The following is a 24,511-nucleotide window of genomic DNA, read 5'->3' as shown; positions in this document are numbered from 1 at the left end:
TTCCGGTATCGTTTTTTTGCACGATAACGCCCGTCCTCACTCTGCTCGCAGAACAACGGCCCTTCTTGAGTCCTTCAAGTGGGACGTTATCAACCATCCACCTTACAGCCCAGACCTGGCGCCAAGTGATTATCACCTCTTCATGCATTTGAAGAAATGGCTCGGGTCACAGCGGTTTGATGACGACGAAGAGCTCAAAGATGCGGTCACAGGCTGGCTCCAGGCACAAGAGGGTGATTTTTATGCAGAAGGAATTTCAAAGCTTGTGAAGAGATACGATAAGTGCCTCAATCGCTATGGAGACTATGTAGAAAAATAGTGCAAAGATGTAGTTGTAAGATGTATATATTAAAATATTTTTATTTAACTTGGTGTATTTTTTTAAATCAACCGGAGGTTACTTTCTGAACGGCCCTCGTATTAGTCAAGATATTGCTCCGTGACGTGTTTTCTAAATTGAATCATTACTTTTTTATTACAGTGATAATGGAAGAATATGAAAGGGCAGCCATTCTAGCAGAAAAATACTGTGATTTTCAAATCTTAATTGAAATTTGTGAATCAACAGAAAATCAAGAACGTCTGGAACAATATACGAAAAAATTTGCAGACCAGGTATGATAGTAAATAATTTAAAACTAATAAATGTATGATGATACCAACTAACTGAACTAAATTCACAATTTTTTTTGTTTAGAATTTCTCCCATTTCCTTTTTAATTGGTACATCCGTGAGAATAAACAAGGCAAATTGCTGGAATACTTCAAGATGCGCAAGCTGTCCCCTGACCAGCAGCATTCATTGACAGAATTTTTGACAAAGTATCCTCATTTGTCATGGATAGCTAGTGTTTTTAGTAATGAATTCAATGATGCCAGCCAAACATTACATCATCTTGCGAAGGAAGAAACTGAACTTCTCTGCAGAAAAAAGGTATCATTCATAAAGCAGTACATGTATTCAGTTGGTTTAATGAGAGACACAGCATTATCTGACGTATTTAGTATGTTTATTTGACTTAAATATTTAATATAGAACTGCTTTATTGGAGATCATTATTATATAATTTGCACATTTAGTTCCTCGCTATTGCATTTTTAAACTTTCCAGTGTTTTTAGAATACTTCCACTTTTCTCTCACAATAATTTTTTCACTACCAATAATTATCAACTATACATCATAACATTCTTAAAAGTTAGAGGCTTTTACAAACTATGATAAAATTATGGTGTAGTTTTACATAGATGTTTATGAAAAATAAATACAAACTTGGTTTCTTCAAAGTACGAACTGTATTATGTAGCAGCTGCTGTTACGTAAGGACAGTGAGGAAATGTGCCTATATCACCTGACAGTTGTCAAAGTGAGTGACAACCAGTCTTTCTGTGGAATTTAGCAAGTTTAAGCTTTGAATCAATTAACTTTTAGTTTTTAGATGATTGTCTCACTGGAGACACTACATTTTCAACAGAAATTTATGAATTAGAGATAACAGAAGAGCATTGGTGTTGACACGCTATCTTGCCAGGTGTAAACAAAATTTGTGCTTTCTACAAATTTTGGCAATAGTATCCTCATTCAGACAATCATCCCCATAATTTCAGTGTACATCTGACTGAAAATATATTTTTGAGAGCTCAGCATTGTTGTGCATGAAGTATTTTGTAGTAAATGAATTATTCTGATTTACAGTTGTGAATTATACAAATTTTGATTGTTTGAAAAATCATTTCTCCTTAAATTCAGTGTTGGTAGTTACATGATTAGTGTAATATTTACACCTTTCTCGACTTATTGATCAGTTCGTTCTAAGGAAGTTTTTAAAAGTTTACTATTGCAATGTAAACATACCTCCTAAAAAGTCTACTGCTATGGCATAATATTGTATTCAGCATGTATTATAACTGTCACATTGTGTTCCAGTTAGTTGTTCCTTTCAACAGCTTTGTAAGTTATCTGTGTTGTAAATAATTTCCCTCTATTTTTGAGTTTGCTACAAGTATCTGTTAGTGTGCATAATCTCTACGAAACAAGACTTCTCTGTTTACATGTCTTCAGAGAGATGACTTCCAAAATCTATCAGTTGTTGTAACCATTGTCCTTGAATACTTTCCATAAATGGCTCAGTTCTTTCATTTCAGTGCCTGAAATGCCTTCTTCTCAGTCCACCAAGTTCCTCAGAACAGAATGTTTGTGCAGTGGGTGGTGATAGCTGCATGCTACACAAATCTCTGAACAGAAGAAAGATCAGCCATCCACAACCTAAAGACAGACACTCGTTTAATCATCCTCCTTGCAGACAGAGATTCCATCAGTGTCATGATAAATGGCAGTGATTATTAGATAGAAAACATGTGCCAAATGTTGAATCCTCCACAAAAAAGCCCTGCCATAGTGGTCCCATTCTAGAAGTCCAGTATAATGTCCAAACCCTACTTGAATCCTAAGGCATATCGCAGAATCATTCTCCTGAATCCAGTCAGATTTCCCACACCGTATCCTAACACACTCCTTATTCTCTCGTCATCCCTAGAACCAGCTGCAAAGCCCCCATCCCCAACCCCAAAATCACCCAGAATTGTCCTATTCTGGAACAACTGAGCTATGTCTACTGGCAGGGATTCAACTACCTACAATGACCCAGGTGCAAACTGCACCACAGAAGAAAAAGAGAAAAACAAATGTATATCTAGTATTCCATACATAGACAATGTATCGCAGAAGATTGCAAATATTTTCAAAAATCACAAAGTAAAAATTGGATTTTCTACATCTAATAAACTACAACAAAAACTAATACATAATATAAAGTGTAATCATGATCCATATTCAGACTCTGGAATATACAAGGTAACATTCCAGGAATGCTCCATATTCTACCTAGGACAAACAGGCCAAAATTTCAACACCAGGTACACAGAGCACACTAAAGCCTACACACACAACAAACACACTACGTCAGCAATAGCAACACACATACGTAATACAGGACACCCACTTGGAAAAAAAGGGCAAAATGTCAAAGTACTCCATTGACTAATTAAAGGACATAAACTGGATTTGCTAGAAGAGCTAGAGGTGTATTCACATTACAGAAAATATGAAGGTAAAATATTAAATGAAAAACTTGAAAGTGAATCAGTGAATTTCTTCAGATGTTTTGATAGAATACTTAAATAAAAATAGTAAAACATAGAAATAAGCACAATTGTAAAATGGATGTAAGTAATTTGAGCCAAACTGTTAAGATAAATGACCTCTGTTCAAAAGCATATCATAATGTGTGGATGATGTACAATGTTATCTCTGTGGACTACCTGTAAGAAGATCTTTGTAACTATCTTGTTTATATAAGACATTTTTGATGTGTAAAGTGTACAAGTTGTGTGTGATGTTTAGTGTGTGTGAGACTGCACAAATGTACAACTTCTTCTAAATTTAGCCACTAACTTCACCAAAACAATCGATACCCAACCAAAACATCACGCATTTCTTATATACTGTAGTAAAAGTCGACGAAATGAAGCAGGCACACACACATACACATTGACAACATCAATAGAAATGGCTTAATACACACAAAAAACGCACTTGAAAATGGGAAAATGGGAATCATTTCCCGAAATGTGTCGTGCGAAAAGTACAATAAATAAAAATCGCGACTGGTAGCAGAAGATTTATTTATAAACAAATCTATTGTTTTCACAGTCGCAGGCTTTCAAAAACCATCTATAATGGATCAAGAACCAGACATTTGTCCCAGCCAAATCCAACAAGCTGTAAAATGTGTGATCAGGCCAATTTCTTGATGGTGCGTTGACAGGGTATTTGCAAGCTATTTGGTGTACCATATCCACTCCATATGTAGAGCCATTAGAAAATGTAACTATATCTGGCCTCTTTTTCAACTCCAGTTTTAACGTAAGGATGCATAGTGCTGAGAATTGGGACATTTTGTTGCTCTTTCCCCGGTAAACTGTAAGTGTGATATTTCTTGGTACTGACTGGAATTTCCTTGTGAGATCAAACTATGGTGCCCACTGTGGTGAAAAAATTGTCACATGTGACATGTTTTCCTTTATTGAGGTAAGGTTGCGTCTGTTTCTTCACAACAAAATCACCAAGGCACTCATTAATCAGCCTAGTGCCATCCTTTCTTAGATAAGAGAAAGTATTCACACTATATTTGGAGTCTGTATCTGTTGCCATCCAGTACTTTTGAACCTATTTGTCTGGTTTTCAGGCCATGAACTGTGTGCACCTGCAACGGCACTTTAAAGGAAAAAGCTGTTTGTCAATTGTTATATGAACTCATACCAGGTTTCTTTTCTTTCAGTCGTTCTGATCTTGTGGATCTAATGTTAAATCTGAAATAATGCATGATCTCTCTAAATCAGTTATGAGCATTTGTTGACTTCACAAAATTATTTCCCCACACCATTGACTGCAAGGTGTCTAGTTCTAAGCTCTTCACTCCTATAGCACTACGGACATACAATATAGCTATAACAGCTTCCAGTTCAAAGTTCATAGTCCAATCATCTGTACCCAATACTTGACATGCTTCAGTCTCAGTGCATTTTACAGTGTGATTTAAAATTTGTCCGTGATCATAAGATGCCAAGCACTGTAATAGGTCTCACTAATGTTTTGGTTTGCACATGGAGATGGTCCTGTATAGTCTTTGAAAATATTCTGTTGTCCACATCTGCCAGCTGAACAGTCATCTGTAACTCCCACTTTTCAGGTCTTCCATCTGGTGCTACAATATCTCTACCTGAAGTTAATTGAAATAGTCCACAACCCTGGTCATTTCGTTGACCACAATGTCCTCATCAGTATTCAGTAGAACATCGTGACAAGTATAATCATCTTCTGATGAAAAGTCTAGAACGACAGGTGGTGGTAATTCTTTCTCAGATGAAGAATCCAGTGGCTGGCCCTCGGATTCATGATCCAAAATCTCATTCAGCGCACTTATAATGTCCTCTTCTGTACATAGATGTTTGGTCGTAATAAATTTCTATGTTTATTTACACAGTTAGAATGAACAGCAAAAACCGTATTTCGCGAGATAAAGCGCTGGCTGCACAGTACTTCCATACATGGTCAGACATGTTGTAACCTGCTTTCCCACTCCTCCCCTGCTGGAAAACAGAAATATCAGGCCGTGAGATGAAAGAGAGTTCTGCAACTACTGACCAAACACAGCCTAACAATAAACATGAACCTACACGAAAAATGCGATTGTTATAGCGGCTGCAGCAGAGGTGTCAGAACTGACCTGTCCGCCATTCTAGGTGAATCTTCATATTTCTCTTCTAAGGTTTTTCCACAAATGTAAAATTAAGCATTGCGAATTACCTTATTTCATAAGAGGTCAAAAAAAATTCAGCACTCTAGGTAATAATGCAAAAGAATGACAAACGAAACTATTAAGAAGTGGGTCACGAGTGACCCAGGTGCAGTTCTAAAGTTAAGCACATTGTAAACCATTGGTTCTTGCTGTCGATAGTGGCACTATTCCTTTTCAAGAATACATGTCATTACACAAATTAATTGCCACAATAGTGGAGTCCTTCCTTTGACTACATTCTCACTCACACACTAGTGATAACTCTACTTCTCATACATTTAATGGGCCTCAGAATTTATTTAGCTGCTTGGCTCTGATAGTTCCCATCCTTGTTTTGTGACATTGAACACACAAATATGATGACCCGAGACACAAAAATCTTTATTTCTCCTAGTTATAATTTTATTGCAGATTCCATTTCGTTGTAATGAAAATAAGTCCATATTCAAAGTCATTTGGTTTTTGGAAAGGTGGATAATGTGAGCACATTTTTGGCATTTTATCACGACAGAACATTGGCGTTTATTTTGCTTTTATGATATGATTTTAATGTTTTTGTGTTTTAGATCTATCAGTTGCCTATAATACATGACCATATTTAATTTTTTCCCCTCAGTCTATGCTGTCACTTTCAAAACTTGCACATTTGGCAGCTGGTAGGCAACCCACAGAAGAAAACAAGGAATTAAGATCAATTGATGATGACTTGACTTTAATTGCGCATCAAGAAGATTTACCAGAAACAGTTTTCACTGCCCTGGGATTTGATTACAAAAAGCAGAAAGTTCTTACTCCAGCTGAAATTATAAGGGTGAGTAATTATTATTGTTATGAGATGTTTTACTAGACCATTCCCCTTACCTTGTGTTTTATTAGTCTATTTTGGACATCCATAAATAGCAGTTCACTATAATGCTAAATCTGTATTAGTAGATGAACTTAGTATAGTTGATTCATGGACTTATCTACTGTGACCTGTCATTTTTATGGTGAGTATCAATAATTTGATGCCTTGTGTAGCACACCATCATCTTTAATAAACTACAGGAAAGTCCGTGGTGGAATACAAACAGCAGGAGAGTTAAAGGCAACCAACCATTCACCATATAGTTGACACATTGAGTGATTGCAATGTTTCAGTCTTGTTTGTGTGTCTGTCAGCTCCTCAGTGCCTCAGCTAAACATTGAGTGGTTAGCTTTATCAAAGCCATTGTTTAATTTCTGTCATCTGTTATATTGGTGATTCAATTTTATTTAACAAACATCACAACATTTCTGATCTGTATGAAATAACTTTTAATCGATTGACCCTGCGTAGAATTAGTTTGTAGCAAATAAGCTCCTTTGTAATACAGGCAAAAAGATTGACTGTTTCTATTACTTGTCTCGAAGCATGCAGCAAGTAAATGTGACAAAAGTTTATGAATATTGGAGGAAAAGATAATAATTCAATTACATTTACTAGAGGATCTCATGGGCTTCCTACCAAATGTTGAAGCTGATAGATATTCTTACAAGCTGTTATTGTTTGACATTTTTGGTCTTTTCCGGCAAAAGAAGAAACACACACACACACACACACACACACACACACACACACACGCACATACCTTTGTGATACCAGCCTGGCAAATAAAGAACAGTTGCTAACATATTTTATCCTACAAATATAAAAGCGGTTATATCATTTGTAATCTCTGCACAATTTAGCCTTTGTTCATTGGTAAGATGAAAGTGCAGTTCATCTCAGAAAAAGCCACAGCTCATATGCCCTCCTTTGAATGTTTATGGTACTGTATTTTATTTTGCTCCAAAAGTTTCCTTGAGAAATTTCTGTAAACAGTTTTCATCGGGTAAACTAAGAATATACACTATGTGATCAATACTATTCGGGCACCTGGCTGAAAATGACTTAAAAGTTCATGGTGCCCTCCATTGGAAATGCTGGAATTCAGTATGGTGTGGGCCCACCCTTAGCCTTGATGACAGCTTCCACTCTTGCAGGCATACATTCAGTCAGGTGCTGGAAAGTTTCTTGGGAATGGCAGCCCATTCTTCACGGAGTGCTGCACTGGGGAGAGGTATCGATGTCGGTCAGTGACGCCTGGCACAAAGTCAGCGTTCCAAAACATCCCAAAGGTGTTCTATAGGATTCAGGTCAGGACTCTGTGATGGCCAATCCTTTACAGGGATGTTGTTGTTACGTAAACACTCTGCCACAGGCCATGCATTATGAACAGGTGCTCGATTGTATTGAAAGAGGGCAATTGCTATCCCCGAATTGCTCTTAATCAGTGGGAAGCAAGAAGGTACTTAAAACATCAATATAGGCCTGTGCTGTGATAGCCATGCAAAACAACAAGGGGTATCTGAAATCTCGCTTATAGACGTATGACACAAGTGACACCCAATCACCTGATCATGTTCGAAGTCCATGAGTTCCGCGGAGTGCAACATTCTGCACTCTCACGATGTCTACTGACTACTGAAGTTGCTGATGTGGAGTACGTGACATCTGGTGGCAGCACAAAGCACCCAATATGAAAAACATATGTTTTGGGGGGTGTCCGGATACTTTTGATCGCACAGTGTACCACAGCATCATACATAAAGACCGGAAAAATTTGCATTTTGTGATAAATGCGAAATAGATGGAAATTCTGCCTTGAAGTGCAAAAATGCAAAAATACTTAATAGATGCTATTTCTTAGCGAATTGTATCCAGATGAACTGTATTATCAGTGTTTATTTGAAATAGCCTTATTTTCTGTGTATAAATATTGAACGTGTGACCAGTTTTCAGTTATTGGTATTGTATTGGCGAAACCCAGTTTAGAAAGGTAATATGCGTAAGAACCTGTTTGCAGTATAAAAAATTTATGAACATGGCGACGATATCAATGCAATCAATTATTGGTGCCATGCCAGTTGTGAGCAATTGAATGATGTACTTAAGGTACATGCCACATAATGCAACTCAATACTCATGTGTGGAACCTAGCATTTTATAACAGAGAAACACGTATGTTTCTTTAACTAAAGCTTAAAAGACTGTATAATGTGGACACTTTAAACATGGCGAATTAGGCGATGGATGTTTTGAACTTTGATTGCATAGAATACCATTATGGGGTGGGCCTGAATTATTTCGTTAACAATGCTCTGTTAATTTCAACAAGCGATTGCACGGAAACTGTCCCCCCCCCCCCCCATGCTTTGTGTTGTATGTTGATCATTGTTTTGCTGTTCTGAAATAAGTGAAGGGACTAATCCTGGTCCATCACAGATTTCGATTAAATCCTTACCACACCAGAAGGGATCGACAATCCCTGTGACAGTGTATCAGTTCTGCTGTAGGCTGCTGCCCAGTGAAAGGGAGATGGGACTTGTTTCCCCATACCGTTCCCCTCCCCATTGGTGGTCCAAATTCTAGCTTGTTTACACTTATGGCCATCTATCACTAAGCCAATAGTGCCTGTACTCTGCACTATAGCGATTGGAACACAAAATCTGTAACATTTTTCGCTTGTGCTCAAATTCTTCCCTCAGTGTTAAAATAGTGTTACCAGACATTCAGTTCTACTCTTATGCTAACGGCCTTGTCAGTTCTATCTGAAGCATCGTCCAGCATGGGTCGCACAGAGTATGAATGCCCACGAAAGTCGACATTAATAGTCTGCAGATTTTGTAATCATCGAATCGGACAGGTAAAGAAAAATAATGTCCAGAAACACCTTAAATTGGAGACACATTCAGTTCACTGGTGAATACTACTGCTGCTTTTCCACGGAACAATCATTTTTGAATGCTTGAATACAGCAAAACAATGAAAATAAAGACCATTATGGAAGAAAAAGATGAAAAAAATGTAGCGTAACAAACTTTTAAATTTGTGTCTGATCATTTGCGAACAAAAAAAGATGCAAATTTTGTCAAAAATAGATGCTACATTTTCTGGCCCCTAATGATACACATCACTGCATCATGAAAATACAGTTATATTTGCATCACAGTCTCATTCTTCCAATATGAGTAATAATAATATGTTAGAGTGACAAGTACCTTGTGGGACGTGTTGTTATATTTTGCTGATTAAAGATGTACAAGTGTCTGATAGATCCATCATGTCAGTAGATTTTTTTAAACTGAACATTCTGTAGAAAGTGTGAAATTCCATCAAATCTAAGATATCTATAAATACTTCAGTCAGTTACCATCATGTTTCATTTATACTGAACAAACATTCTTGCCACTGAATTTTGTAATACTAACATTTGTTCAGAACTGTGTTATCCTTTTTGAGATTTGATGTATAAAAAAAATTGTCATTGACAAATAGGAAAACACTGAAACAGTGATCAAGTTTAAAAGTAAACAAGTTGTGACACACATAAGAAAGAAGATGGGTGAACAATCATTGATTGCAGCTAGAAAAGGTTTTTGATGGCTTCATAATTTTATGATCTTTCATAAGTAAATTTTCTGATTTTTGTTTTGCTTTCTAAGAAGCCTTTTTTCATTTCAGTTGTACATAAGTGAAGAGAATCATATGATACAAGAATATGACTTTAAAAAGGCCCTGGACTTACTTGATTACATTCCTGATGAATTTGAAAAGAGTGAATTAAGGTAAATATTTCTCTTGCATAACTAACTTTACTTTTTCTTGCAATTATATAGTGTTAGCACAGTCAACGTTAGCTGTGTTTGAATAGAAATATTGAAATGTGTAGCTACGTTCGTATATTAAGTTACATATTATGTATTAATGGATCTTCTGATACTTTGTATTGGTATACATAAATCTCTTAGATGCTTCATACCAACTACACCTAGCTTCAGCAGACGTTTTAGGGTGGTGCCCTGAGGGAGAATCACTCTTGAAATAGGTAGACTGACCTATGAATGAAACTGATAGTGAATTACAAAAAGTTGACATTAATGTGTGTTTAATCAAATGAAGGGAAGAGGGGAACATATGTCAGTATTGTACCAAGTGGCAGATTTAATCCTTCTGAAAAGTTGCAAACATAGTATCAGGAGGGAAAAATTAGCTGTAATGAGAAACCTATTGTTGTTGTCAGTTGAGCCCGTATTTTTAGATTATAGCCCTTTATAGATCTAAACAAACTATTTTAGGCTTTATGGAGCTCTAATGAAAAATATAATGAAAACTGGTACTAACACACAATTTATTGTAATTTTGGAGCAGTTATTGTAGTACTTTTGGAAAATAAGCAGTTAACTATTCCTTATATTGACACTTGAAAAAAATGCATATATATTTTTATAACATTTTTATGAAAAGTCTTTTACTCAAAAATTCTTTTCACCTGACACAATATAAAAACCACATTCAGTTGCGTACATAAGTATGACCACAATATGTGGCCTAATGCTACAACTAACAAGAAATTTTTCATAAAATATCTAATGTTTGTAAAGTGAAACGTCTTCTGTTGTCTCTCAGTGAATTTTTTAAGGTGGGGAAGTTCTCTATACAGTACAATAGGTCAGTGGTGCATATTTAGGTGCACTTGCTCATGCCCCCCCCCCCCTCCTCCCCCCAATACAGTTGACTTTGAATTTTTCCCCTTGTATAGTGGCAGCCAGGATTCCTCAAAAGAATATTCCTTAATTTCCTCAAAAGAATATTCCTTAATTTAGTGATGCATGCTGTAGCTTTAGGTGTTGAATTGCAACATGTAGATATTGGAAGAGAGCTCTTACAAATGCCAAGAATGCAGCATTGTTGTTATTCTTAAGGTCTGTCTTAAACTTTTCAAGGAAAGCTCATTTACTAGTCAAATATGTCTGCTTCCTCTTTGACTTACTGATAATGTTTAGCACAATGGAAAGCTGCCAGGAGCCAGGTGTGCTGATATGTAAGTGTGGATTCAGGTGGAAGAAGAATGGTTGTTGCTGTTTTGTTAAAGGGGTGAATGTGGGTATGAGCTTTGAGAAATACTTTCTCAGACTATCTCTGTTAGACAGTGTGTACCGTGGGTGCAATGGGTCATACTGGGATAGCATTCTTTCAGTCTTGCTCCACTTGTAACATATTGGCAGCACAGTCAGTCACCAGCACCACAAAATTACTCTCCCCTATCTTCTCCTGAACATAGAATGTGTAGGGTATCCCTGACATTGCAGACTACAGTATTGTGATTCATCTTCTCCATGTATTTATACAGGAGTAGGTGGAGTGTCCATGGTGCAGTTTAATCTAATTTTCCCACCACAAAATTTGCTATAAATCTGCCACAACTGTCAGTGGTCTCATTGACTGGAAGCCAAATGGCCACTGATATCTGTGTATAAGCAATAGCCTTTTCATACACTTGTACAAATCATTTTTGCGTGTTGATGATTCACTTGATATACTGCAGCCATTGATGCTCTCCAATAAGCTCTTAAAAAAAGTATTCTTTAGCACATTCCATGGCACATTAGCTGACACTAAAGCCTCACTCAAATCTAGGTGAAATCTGTCCACTTCATTATTTGTCCTACAGGAAATTAAAGGTTTGAGTCTGTTGTTTCTTCTCATAATCTGTGCTGCGGAATCTTTGTGTTGAAGGAAACATCTCTTTTTATCATGGTTTACCCAAAAGTAAAACAAACGAACACTAAGAACAATGCAGTAACTAAAAAATGTGAAGAATGTGATTATGTAAAATGTCAACTTCAATTGAATTACATATGCATGACAGTAAACTGATTTTAAATTTTTGTTTGAAAATCCAAGGGAACAAGACTGGTAAATAAAAAGAATAATAAACTAACAGGTGTTCACATACTTGTTTTTCACTGGCTCAGCAAAAAATTACTAGGCCATCAGTTGTGAAATGGGAGTCTTCTCCAAGCTAGCGTCAGAAAAGGCCAATTTTTGATCATTTGCGTTTAGTCATGACAAAATTACATTTAAAGTGCAATACTCAGTACGACTCAACACAGCACACAACTTTACCTAACTACAAAAATAAAGAGACTAAAGCCTGGCTGATTTGTTCCTTTAATGGACCTCTCTGTTGTTGGCAAGCATTTAATAAAGACTCCCGGGCTTGTCCCAACAAAGTGGTGTGTGAACATGTTCTCAAAGGAACAATGCAGCATCAGTGCATCATACACAGTGTTGATTTCAGTGCGGGCTGTATCTATTACACCTTTCGAACTATGAAAATAAGTAGACATAAAGTTCCCTCGATGCAGCTGCATATTGACACACTATCGAATCACAAATATTAGCAACATTGAGCCGTACACATTTTTGGTTTCAGTACATGGTATAAATTATTTAATATGTCTTATCTTAAAATGTGCAAGTATACATTATTGATTTCCCTTGGTATTAATGCAGAATTTTTTTTAACCCATATTTTTCTGCTTAAGTTCTCTTTAGCCCTACTTTTTTTGTGAAAATCTTATTTAGCCCCTTTTAAGCCCTTCAGTACAAATTAGCCCTTTTAGGTTCTATAAGGTTAAAATCGTCAACATCGACAAGCAAGTCACCGAAGTGGTATCAACTAAAAAGACTAGCACCAGGCGACCGGTCTACCCGCCAGTAGGCCCTAGCCACACGACATTTCATTTCACCTGCAAATCAGGGCTCCGGTTATCAGGATGTCACACACCACGACAATGGTATTATCCACACAAATACTGGAAAAATAAAAGGAATGTTCAGTGCACAAAGTGTGTGACCTTGTATAGATAGGTAGGCTAAGTACAAAGATTAGAGGAAAAAAATAATAATTTCAAAATTTAGGGCACTGAAATGTCTTTATGCTAAAATATGATTGGTCACTGGGTGGCAGGGGATAAACATATGGCATTAAAATGATTTAAGAAAGTATTCTTGAGAAACTTTTATAGACAACAATATATTTTTCTTATTAGCTGTAGGGAATTGTTATGCAAAAAGGAAAAACTAATTAGAAAATCATAATGGGAAGAATGTAAATGGTAATTGGTTAGCCTTAAGTGAAGTGGAATTATAGATAAGGATAAATGTAAGTCTGTAGTCGTCTGAGAACCTTTTGGGCCCCAGCTAGGGATATAGCATCTGTTGGGGTGTATTGCAATATGTTTTACAGTGTGAAGACTAGTTAAGAGTCATAGCAATAATTAATATTTTGGTCTAGAAATCAGTTTCATTTTGCCCTTCGAGGGATGAGCAACAACTAAATGGTGCATATTAATGTAATGTAATGTGAAGGACTCTTTGAGAGTCAGGGAGAGCTCTTCCCTTCCTTGCCTCAGTGAAGTGCCTATTTACTGGTAGTTATCATGGTCTTTATTCTCTGTACAGGAAAACAATATTTTTCCCTGCTACAGAGAAATACCAGTTTTTTGGTTGGAATTGTCTTATGAAGGAGAGCCAGCAACAAAGGTAATGCTAGTTGTAGATTAAATGCTTAAGGAAATAAAACATTCTGTAAGAATGTTTCACAATGAGAAAATATGAAAAGTCACAGGCAAGCGCACATGTCGGCTTTCAGCTAGAAGGCCTCCTCCTGACATAGGAGGAGAAAAAAAATCCTCTCTCTCTCTCTCTCTCTGTGTGTGTGTGTGTGTGTGTGTGTGTGTGTGTGTGTGTGTGTGGAGAGAGATAGATAGAGAGAGAGAGAGAGAGAGAGAGAGAGAGAGAGAGAGAGAGAGAGGGGGGGGGGGGGGGGGTGTGTGTGTGTGTGTGTGTGTGTGTGTGTGTGTGTGTGTGTGTGTGTGTCCGTCCACTGAGGCCGAACTGCAAACAGCTGTGCCCGCCTGATGGGAGAAGCAAACTGGATGGTGGGGATAAGGAGGAAGCTGGGGAAGGCAGTGGGAAGGATAGCAGGATAGGGGTGGTGAGGGTGTAGTGCTGCTTGTGGGAGCATGCAGAGTCATGGTGGGGACAGGATAGGAAATAGGACTTGCAGATGCAGTCACAAGAAGATCGGGCTCCAGACGGCTGTGGGGTACTGCCGAGAGGAAACATAATTGTGTTCGGCATATGCCTCTGGCACATCGTTCTGCATCTGCAACAGCAATTTGAGCTGCGAACTGTTACACAGTGGTTACCTCAAGGACAGCTCCAAGCTGGCTCTGTGATGTGGATTCCACTGATTCCAAACCATTGCCATTTGCAACTTCAGTGGTGTCAAGGAAGAGTTCATTGGAGGGCAGGGTGGAGATCTGTTGTGTTTTCTGATGAAAGCTGCTTCTATCATGGTCCCAATGACGGCTGTATGTAAGTTAGGTGGAGGTCAGTTGAGGGCTTGCAACCAACCTGTCTTTGTGCGAGACACACTAGACCTTCACCAGGACTTACAATGTGTGGTGCAATTTTGTGTGACAGCAGGAACGCACTACTGGTTATCCCATGCACACTGACTGCAATTTTGTACATCAATCTGGTGATATAACCTGTTGTGCTGCCATTCTTGAACGACAGTCCAGGGGGTGTTTTCTGACAGGATAACATTTGCATATATACTGCTGTTGTAACACAGTACACTGTAAAGAGTGTCAACATGATGCCTTGGCCTGCTTGAGCGCCAGATCTGGCTCCAATAAAGCACATATGGGACATTATCGGACGACGACTCCATCTTCCACAAAAAGCAGTAACCATTCCTGTATTGACTGACCAAGTGCAACAGGCATGGAGCTCCATACCACAGACTGACATCTGGCATCTGTACAACACAATGCATGCACGTTTGCTTGCTTGCATTCAACTTTCTGGCAGTTACAATGATTATTAATGTACCAGCATTTCCCATTTGCAGTGGCTTATTAGTCACTTACATTAACCTATGATCTTTTAGTGTTCATCACTTAAATATGTTGCCTAGATAAATTATCCTGGAAATATGGTTAGTTAACATTAATTATTTTTGGGTGTTGCGGCTATTTTTATATCAATGTAGTTGGTCATGATGACCAGAAAGTAGGTCAGAGGTTAGGAGTCAGTCAGGCATTGGGAAAGGTAGTGTCCAATCACAGCAAGACCATGAGGATTAGGGATGTTAGTGTATAGAGCTAACACAGTAGTGACGAGCAGGGTGCTGTTTGGTAAAGGAACAGGAACTGTGGAGAGTCAGTAGAGGAAATGGTTGGTGTCTTTGATGTAGGAGGATAGGTTATGGGTAATGGGCTAAAGGTGTTGGTCCAAGGGCAAACTAGATGGTTGGGCTTACAGACTTCAGGAAGCATGTCTAAGGGAAGAGTGCGAGGAGTGGTGGGGGTGGGGAGGGGAGGTAGAGAGAGAGAGAGAGAGAGAGAGAGAGAGAGAGAGATGTTCTTTGGTGGGCCTAAGGAACTGAGGAGACACTGGAATTCGGTTGTATTTCCAGAATGGGGTCACTGTGGCACAGTTTGTAGATGTATGAATCTGACAACTGGCCATCACATCTGTAGTTATGAGTAGTCCCTTTCCAAATATACAAAGGATAACTGAGGCTTTTACAGGCCAAAATTACTCTCTGAATTTTGTACAGAAGTCAACCTTCCTCACCTTGTTTCTCTAGTCCTCTACCACCTCCCACATTTCCACCACAGCATTCCTCTCATTACTCAGTGATACATAGGACTGAACCAAATGAATCATGTTCACGTTCTCTGCAAGGGTTCTGACTCTCTCTCTCTCTCTCTCTCTCTGTCTCTCTCTCTCTCTCTCTCTCTCTCTCTCTCTCTCTCTCTCTCTCTCTCTCTTGTTGTGTCCTGAAATGAGGAATATTCTACCCACTATCCTTTCCACCCCTCCACTGTGCTATTCTTCTTTGCACTAAACCCACGCAATATCCTCATCCATCCATACTCCACCCTTGTTCCCAACCCCTTACATCACGGCTCATATCCCTGTGACAGACCTAAATGCAGGACCTGTCCCATACATCCTCCAATTCCCTACTCCTGTCCAACCACAAGCGTCACCTATCCCATCAAAGGCAGGGCCATCTGTGAAAGCAGTCATGTAATCTGCAAACTAAGTTGTAACCATTGTGCTGCATTCTGCATGGGCATGACCACCAACAATCTGCCTGTCCACATGAATGGCCACTGACAAACTGGCTAATAGGCAGCTGGGCCATCCAGTTGCCGAAAATGCTGCCCAAAACAGTATACTTCACTTTAATAAACTGCTTCAGAGTCTGCACAATCTAGATGCTTTCTTTGAGCACCAGCTTTTCTCAATTGCACAGGTGAGAACTCTCCCTGCAATGTAGCCTATGTTCCCGTATCCCCCCTGGCCTAAGCCTTCGGTAGTCCCTGACTTTCACTCACTTGTCTCCTTCCCTGCCCCCATTCCAGCATTGCGCAACCTTATATTTCACCAACTCACCCCCTAGTCCTTTTCCCCCTTCTCTACATCTCTTGTTTTCTGCACCCATTTCCCAGCTGCCCTCCCTTTTTTCCCCCCCATGTGCCCTGACTGCATTTAGAAACCCCACATTGACCCTGGATGCTTCCAATAACAGCACTACACCCTCCCCACCCCTATCCTGCTCTCCCTCCTCCTTCCTACCCCAGAGATCTGAGTCTCCTCCTTACCCTCACCAACAAGATTCCTTCTCTCATTAGGTGCAGTTGCTTGCAGTTTGGCATCAATGGACAGAGATGTTGGTCCTGTGCGTGTGAGTTTTTCTTTTGTGTGTGTGTGTTTCTACTTTTGAAGGAACTCTTCTGACTGAAAGTTCACATATACAGCTGTCTTTTTGTGTGCCTGTCTGTGACTCAGATCTTCTCTATATGGTGAGTAGCAGTCTGTCCTTTCCATAATATTGTCATTATTCCATCTTGGATTTTCCGTTGTTTGAGTCTTCCACATGAAACACTTGCTATAATTAATAATGTGTATAACCTAACAAATTTACATTAAGGTTTCTACGGAAATAGATAACAATAATGAAAATTCCTGGATGGAAATCACTTACCTGCAGATGATTAGTGTGTCTTGCACAGAAACAAGCAATAGAAAACAGTAAACACAAGCTTTTGAGCTCTCCCTCTTTTTCTAGTACATGTAAAACAAACACACACACACACACACACACACACAGGTTGCTGTACAACAAATGGTTTGGCGTGGTTTCTATAATTTGTAGATCTTGCTGTACTGTGCTTAGATGTCGGAGTAGTGCTAAACAGAAATACTAAAAACCTTTTTATCCCATATTCATTCATTGCTTTCCCCTCCTCTTCTTGTATTCAGTCACATTTTCTCTCTCCTACCTGTGTTGCTTTGGATTTTGTTATGTACACATTATTTACTATACTTTAAATGGCATTTCTTCCATTTAGATCTTTACAGGTGGGTATTTTGGTTTAACTTCAACCCTGTTAGTTAATATTTGCCTCTAATGCGTTGTTTCTATTTTTTTGATTTTCTTTGGCAATTCTCATGTCTTTCTTCTACCTGGGTTCTGAAGAATTTAAATATGAATTTTAACTCACCATCTCAGATATTGATGAAGCTTGGCACAGAGGTAATCTGCATGTAGATTAAGAAAAAATTTTAGGCCTAGTCATGTGAAATTGTCAAAAATCATCAAAAAATACCCCAATGTCATAATTTCAAATTTCTGTAGCAGCTGTCTTAATTATACTAAAATATGGGAAGGTGCAATTTTGCCATAGTTTCCATGAGCTTTTCTATTATATACACCACAGCATGAATTTGATAAGAAAATTGTTTTTCAGATTGAAGGGAAAATTAAAGTTATAATCTAACAAAAAGTGCACCTTTAGAAATTTTCAAAAAATTATGTATAACACTTAACATTATTGTTAACTAATTCCCTAAATATGAAAGTGGGACTGTCAAGCATTCACACATTAATAAAATCTGAAAAATAGATATTTTATTTAAAAAAAGACTTTTTGTAAAATTTATAGATGTAAGCAAATATTACCCATAAATAACTTTTCATTTTTTCATAAATTTATTTGTTGTAACCTCAAAATGTAATTGTTATGGGTGATGGTTGTACTAGAACTACTAAAAATGTAAAGTTCCTTTAATGCTTCTGTAATCTGATAGTAACGCAATGAAAAGTACTCTGCAAAATGCATTTGATAATAGTGCAGTCAAAAATATCACTTTTTGACACTGGGTTTCAGTAAACCGATTTAACTTAGAAACAGTGCAAAAGTCCTCGTCGAAGTTTATTGAATCGTTTTATGAAAAACTGACTAAATTCATACTGCATGATTTTGTTGCTAAATAGCAAATCCCTTTTGTAAATGAAGTCGAGGAAATCTTGACTGAGGGTCAATATGTTGTTACATGCAACTTTTTTGAAAATTACACTTTTGTGATGGTGCAAGATGAGGCCCAGAGTTAACATTACTAAACTGAGCAAGTAACAGTACACCACTTTGTAGTGTATTATAAAGGAAAGAAGAAAATGGAGCACATGAGCTGTGTCATAATTTCTAACTATCTACAGTGTAACACCATAGCAGCCTACTGTTTTTTTTTTTTTTTAAAAAAAAAGGCGAATTCAGTTTTTAAAAACCAAACCTCAAACTGATCTACATGAGATATATTCTACTTTTTGGATGGCATTGCAGCCCAATACAAAAATAAAAATAATTTTGCAAACATGTTTCCGTAAAGAAGATTTTGCCATTGAGGCAACATGGCATTGTTTCTCCTTCTTCTGGGGGCCGAACCGCACAATAACCCTGGGTTCGGTGTGGGGTGTCAGTGGGGTGGGTGGACTGCTGTGGCCTTTGTGGGGGTTGTGAACCACTGATGGCAACAGCGGGACGAAGCCTCTCCATCATTTCTAGGTCCCCAGTGTAATACACAACACACACAAAAACTCAGCAATACAAACAGGAGGAATATATCAAATTCCTGGGGATGATACTTCAAAAACAAATGAAGTATTTAAAAAGTTCTAAAATAAAAAACAGATACTATTTGTATCAGGTCTTGCAAGTGACATTTCGAATGCATGTGTTAACGGTAAATTTGAATGTGTACATAGATATATTAAGAATAATGTTATCTATTTTTACTCTTAAATCTTTAACTTTACAAAATTGTAATTTTTTTTTTTTTTTTTTAGTGAAATACATATTTCTGAAAGTTTATGAATATGTGATTCCATGACAGACCAACTTTCATACTTATGGAGTTAATTAACAAGAATGTGAAATATAAGATATAATGCTTCCGAAAATTTTGAAGTTGCGATAAATTAAAAACATAAATTTTTGTTTGAATTTGAAAAACCATTTTCATCTCAAACTTGTAATGTGTTGTGCATCATAGGAAAGCTCATCGAAAACACTGCAAAATGACACATTTCTCATAATTTTAGCTTTATTAGGAGATTTTACTATGGCAATATGAAGTTATGACAGCTGGGAGTTTTTGACAACTCCACATTGCTGTATTTTCAAAATGATTCGATGTATTTTAATAAAATTGGGTATTTAATCTATATGTGGGCCACTTCTGTGCAAAGTTCATCCAAATCTGAGATGGGGAATGAAATCACCATGTTGACTTGATGTGGAATGACTCTTTGAGTTAAATGTTATACCACATAATTTGTTTATAGACTATAAATATTTGAATTGTTAATTTATGTTATGTTTCATCACTAAACCACAACTTTCCTCCTCACAGGCAAAGTATTTGGTGCAGAGCTATTTTACATGATAAGTGGATTGACAAGGGCACAACTTCACCTATTGATGTGATACAGAGTACAATGTTTTATAAAGTGGCAGAAGTAGCGTGCTTACTTGGTAAGTCGTCGTCTTTTGGAATTTGGCTTAATTTTTTGTGATGACAAAGTAACACACAGTGTAAACTAAACATACTTCTTAGATGTTCTGTAGTATTTACAGGTAAAACAATCAGCATACCTGTTGTACAATTTGCTTTTGAATTAGGAGAATACAAAATAAATTCTTTATATAGTAATATTTTAGCCATTATTAGCAGGTGTCATTTTATCTATAGAAGTCACATATGTTATAAACACAACACAATATTCAAATGGAAAGAAAGAAGATGGAAATGCACTTTGCAAGATACAGATATCAGTAAGGTTGCCAGTAGTGGATGAAATATTATGAAGCGAGAGATTTTGAGCCCACAGTGAACTTAAGCAGCTGTTGGTGCTCACATCCTGTTGGCAAAGGAGGGAGATGGCGTGTGTGTGTGTGTGTGTGTGTGTGTGTGTGTGTGTGTGTGTGTGTGTGTGTGTCCATTACTGTACTGCTGTGCTTACTTTCTCTTTTGTCTTGTAGAGTCTGATATTAATTTTCTAACTTTTGTACTTTTTTAACAGTGTCTATTCGTATCATCGTTTCACTGCAGATACCTGTTTTAGAATTATCACAGGCATGTTGTAATTGTAAATTCTCATGTGTGAAGAGTTTGCTCTAATGAACTCACAAAATCCTATAATAAGATTCTGACATGAGTTCTGGACGCTTTTCATAAATTCTTTCTTTTCTAGATAGTACACTGAAATTGTGTTCTACTCTGTTTGATGAATTAATAAATTTTCATTCTACTTCCTTTTATAGAATTACAGAACTTCCTGCTGTGGTTGGAAATGTGGGTTATATTAGTATGACTTCTCCTTTTCTCGTGTCGCTGTGGTAACACTATGCATATTAATTAGTTACTCAGAAGCACTTTACCTTCAGAAAACAGCTAGTGATTTGTTCACTGCTAGTTCAAAATTTTACCTCTTTTGAACTTACCTTTGGCTTTCTGTAGTTACTAAGCAACAATACATTTGTGTGCCAAAATAACAAGTGACTAGATAATCTAGTGACGTTGTTACAGTTATTATGGAACTTTCATTCTCTTTATCGTTATAGTACTGGTTTGAAGCATTATACCTACAATATACAGTGTGAGTCACCTAACATTACCACTGGACGCCTCCCAAACCACAACAAACACAGAGTAACCAATTCCACAGACCAAAAGTGAGGAGAGGGGGTAGTGTAATTTGTTAATACAAACCATTGAGAAATGCACAGAAGTATGATTTTTAACACATACCTACATTATTTAAATGGAAACTTATTGTAATTTTTAGCACAACTGAAAACAGAAAAAAAAAATTAATCAATGGTGTTTCTTACACTGTAAAATGATAATTACATCCAGAGTAATTTGTAACATAAAGTTGACACTTGAGTAACTCCTCAGCAGTTCAGTTGTGTGTATCAGAGAGAACCAAATTAATTAGGGGTACAAAAAGAACAGTGATGTAATGTAGGTACAGAAGAGACTTGAACAGCGACTTATGTCCACATGCTAACATTTTTATTAGTCTTTTTCTCTGAAGAATACTATACGGCACTGATTTGTTAGAAGAAAATGTACATTAACATGAGAATTTAGTTAAACTTACAAATTTGTTTTTTTATTTTAAATTACAGAATGTAAAAGTGTATGTCCTGACATTTCAGGCCAATAAATGTTCAAGGTGGTGCCCATCATTTGCTGCACACATTTGCAATCTACCGTGTAATTAATGTCTTACATGATGCAGTACATCTGGTGTAATGTTGCCACAGGCTGCCTCAATACGATATTTCATATCCTCTGGGGTTGTAGGCACATCATGGTACATGTTCTTCTTTGACATACCCCACAGAAAGAAGTCTAAAGGTGTAAGATCAGGAGAACGGGCTGGCCAATTTATGCGTCCGCCGCATCCTATGAAACGCCCGTCAAACATTCTATCTAGGCTCAGCGAGTTACTCTGCACCATACATTTACATTCCATGCTCTACCTGTTGAAGCAAGCAAGGATTGTCCATGGACCAATAATGCATGTTTCGTTACTTCACTGCACCATTGTTTGTGAAACCTGCTTCATCGGTAAACAGGTAGAAACAATAACACATTCTCTGTTAATGCCGATTATTTAAGTCATCTCCATGTAATAGCTGATAAAGTGACACATAATATGGGTGAAATTTGTGCCGATGAAGTAAGCGCATTACACTACTTTGGCTCATTGCACTGCCTCTAGCAGTGCCACTTTAACTCGTGCGCGTTCATGGCAATAGCAGCCAACACACAAACTGCACCTGCTTCTACCTGTGATGGGTTTGTTACCGACCCTGTTTGCATGTTACAATCATACTTGTTGCATACAATTGTTTTTAGGCGTTTTCAAATGTGCAGCATGTTGGATGATCTCTGTCTGGGTACCTTTCTGCATACAACCTGCAGACTGCAGCTGTGTTTTGTCTACACTCGCCTTAGGTGGAGTATCTTCTCTGCCTTTTCAAGAGTTATGAATAAATCATTTTCATGGTTCTTATAACACAGTACACACTGTTGTACTTGTGACCTCACGTTCCTACTGTGCTTACTTAGACACTCCAGTAATGCAAGTGTACTACAGTTATTCTGAGTACAAGGACTAATTCAGCAAGCGCTACATGCAGACACGGAGACAGCCAAACTTGTAAACATTGTAGTCTTCGTAAACATACGTCTACAGATCTTGTTTGTTACAACATGCTGCTGAATGCCTGAGTGTTTCAAGCATCAACTTTACACAAATTACTCCAGGTGTAACTTATCATTTTACAATGTAACAGATGGCATTTGTTTCTATTTTCAGTTGTGCTAAAAGTAATAACTAGTTTCCATTTTAAAAAAAGTATATTTTGAAAATCAGACTTCCGTACATTCCTCAGTGGTTTGTATTAACCAATAACAACAGCCCCTCTCCTCACTTTCGGTCTGCGGAATTGGTTATTCAGTGTTTGTTGTGGTTTGGACAGTGTTTCCAGTGGTAATGTTAGGTGAACGCACCCTGTATTTATTATGTATCAGTTTCTGGTCAAATGAGTAAGTTGACCATGCAAAGATTATAAACATACAGAAATGTAGTATCTACCATGTTTCAAATTAAACTTTGGGAGTCTTAATTTGAGATACATGGTGTATTACTTCCCAGTGACTGATGCCCACAGAAACTCGACTGTAGAAAAAATCCTTGACACAGTGTTCTTTTGGAATCTGGTATCGCTTTGTAGCTGTCATTTCTGAAATCTAGGTACTGAAGTTCTACATTCATGATTGTTTCCTCAATTGGTAACTAGTCGCAGTCCTTCTGCTCCAGTTGAATAGAAATTAATTACCAAATAGACTAGATGATATGATATATATCCTAACAAATGACACCACTCTTAAGAGCCAGAAGAGCAATTTATGCAAAATAAGTATTGTGTGTGTGTGTGTGTGTGTGTGTGTGTGTGTGTGGTGTGTGCGCGTGCGTGCGTGCGTGCGTGCGTGGGTGTGTGTGTGTGTTTAGTACTGATTTCTAATAACTGTGTTTGCAGATGAAGGTGCCGACGAGCTTCTACCACCTGTGGAGAGGCTGCTAGAAGCTCCAGAAATTGGAAACCTTAAGGACAGCAGTAGTTTTCAGTACCTTTTAAAAGCAGCATATGAACATATAGAAAGGACTCTCCTCACAGTATAAATGTTGTGTTTTGAATATTTCAATTGTCTACTTGTGTAAATTGCGTGATTTGGTTTCATCATGTGGATGGGGGAACAAAAGTAAGGTTGCAAGAAGGATTTTTGAGGTGAATAAAAATCCTAAAACAATGGAAAGTCCAGCCTGGAATAATGACAGTGTTATGGAAAGGATATGTTGCTATTCACCACTATAGCGGAGATGTTGAGTCGCAGATAGGCGCAACAAAAGACTGTCAACAAGTAACCTTTTGGGAGACAGTGTCGTGTTTTTGTTGTGCCTATCTGTGACTCAGCATCCTTGCTGTATGTGTGAGTAGGCAATCTGCCCTTCCAGAATGTTGTCACTAATCGTAACAGTAAGTCTTTTTGTAAATTTGTGATAGTCCTGCCATGTTTTCTACAATGTTTTGTATTTTGAAAAAAAGAACTGTAATAAATGTATTTAGTTTTCTTTCATAGTTTCATACTGTACAATTTTCCACGACCGGGTTATGGGAAGGCAGCTGAGTCAACTACTGATTTTACACCATGTATAGGACATTGTTCAGCGTTGTTTGATTTACTATTCACTATTGTGAACTCTTGATTAATATACTCATACAATTGAAGTAGTATGGTGTGCTACTACCCTTTTCTTTTGCATTTTTTATCACCACCTCATTCCACAAACGGATTTCCTGT

General features: G+C 37.6%; 1 protein-coding gene across 2 annotated transcripts in view; it reads left to right on the top strand.

Annotated features, from left to right (window-relative positions):
- LOC124783785 (nuclear pore complex protein Nup133) overlaps positions 1 to 24,281 on the top strand; it is a 125,491-nt gene extending 101,210 nt beyond the window's left edge. For both annotated transcript variants that reach the window (XM_047254049.1, XM_047254048.1), the window contains exons 17-22: positions 482 to 615; positions 698 to 934; positions 5,975 to 6,169; positions 9,884 to 9,987; positions 19,985 to 20,106; positions 23,689 to 24,281. In XM_047254049.1, coding sequence (XP_047110005.1) covers positions 482 to 615; positions 698 to 934; positions 5,975 to 6,169; positions 9,884 to 9,987; positions 19,985 to 20,106; positions 23,689 to 23,831 — 935 coding nt within the window. In that variant the 3' untranslated portion in view covers positions 23,832 to 24,281. The remainder of the gene's footprint in view (positions 1 to 481; positions 616 to 697; positions 935 to 5,974; positions 6,170 to 9,883; positions 9,988 to 19,984; positions 20,107 to 23,688) is intronic.
- Positions 24,282 to 24,511: the final 230 nt, after the last annotated feature.

Source organism: Schistocerca piceifrons, chromosome 1 (assembly GCF_021461385.2).
Source record: "Schistocerca piceifrons isolate TAMUIC-IGC-003096 chromosome 1, iqSchPice1.1, whole genome shotgun sequence".
In the NCBI taxonomy this organism is placed as follows: domain Eukaryota; kingdom Metazoa; phylum Arthropoda; class Insecta; order Orthoptera; family Acrididae; genus Schistocerca; species Schistocerca piceifrons.
Note: the sequence above shows the minus strand (reverse complement) of the source record. Positions and strands in the feature narration are given on the sequence as shown.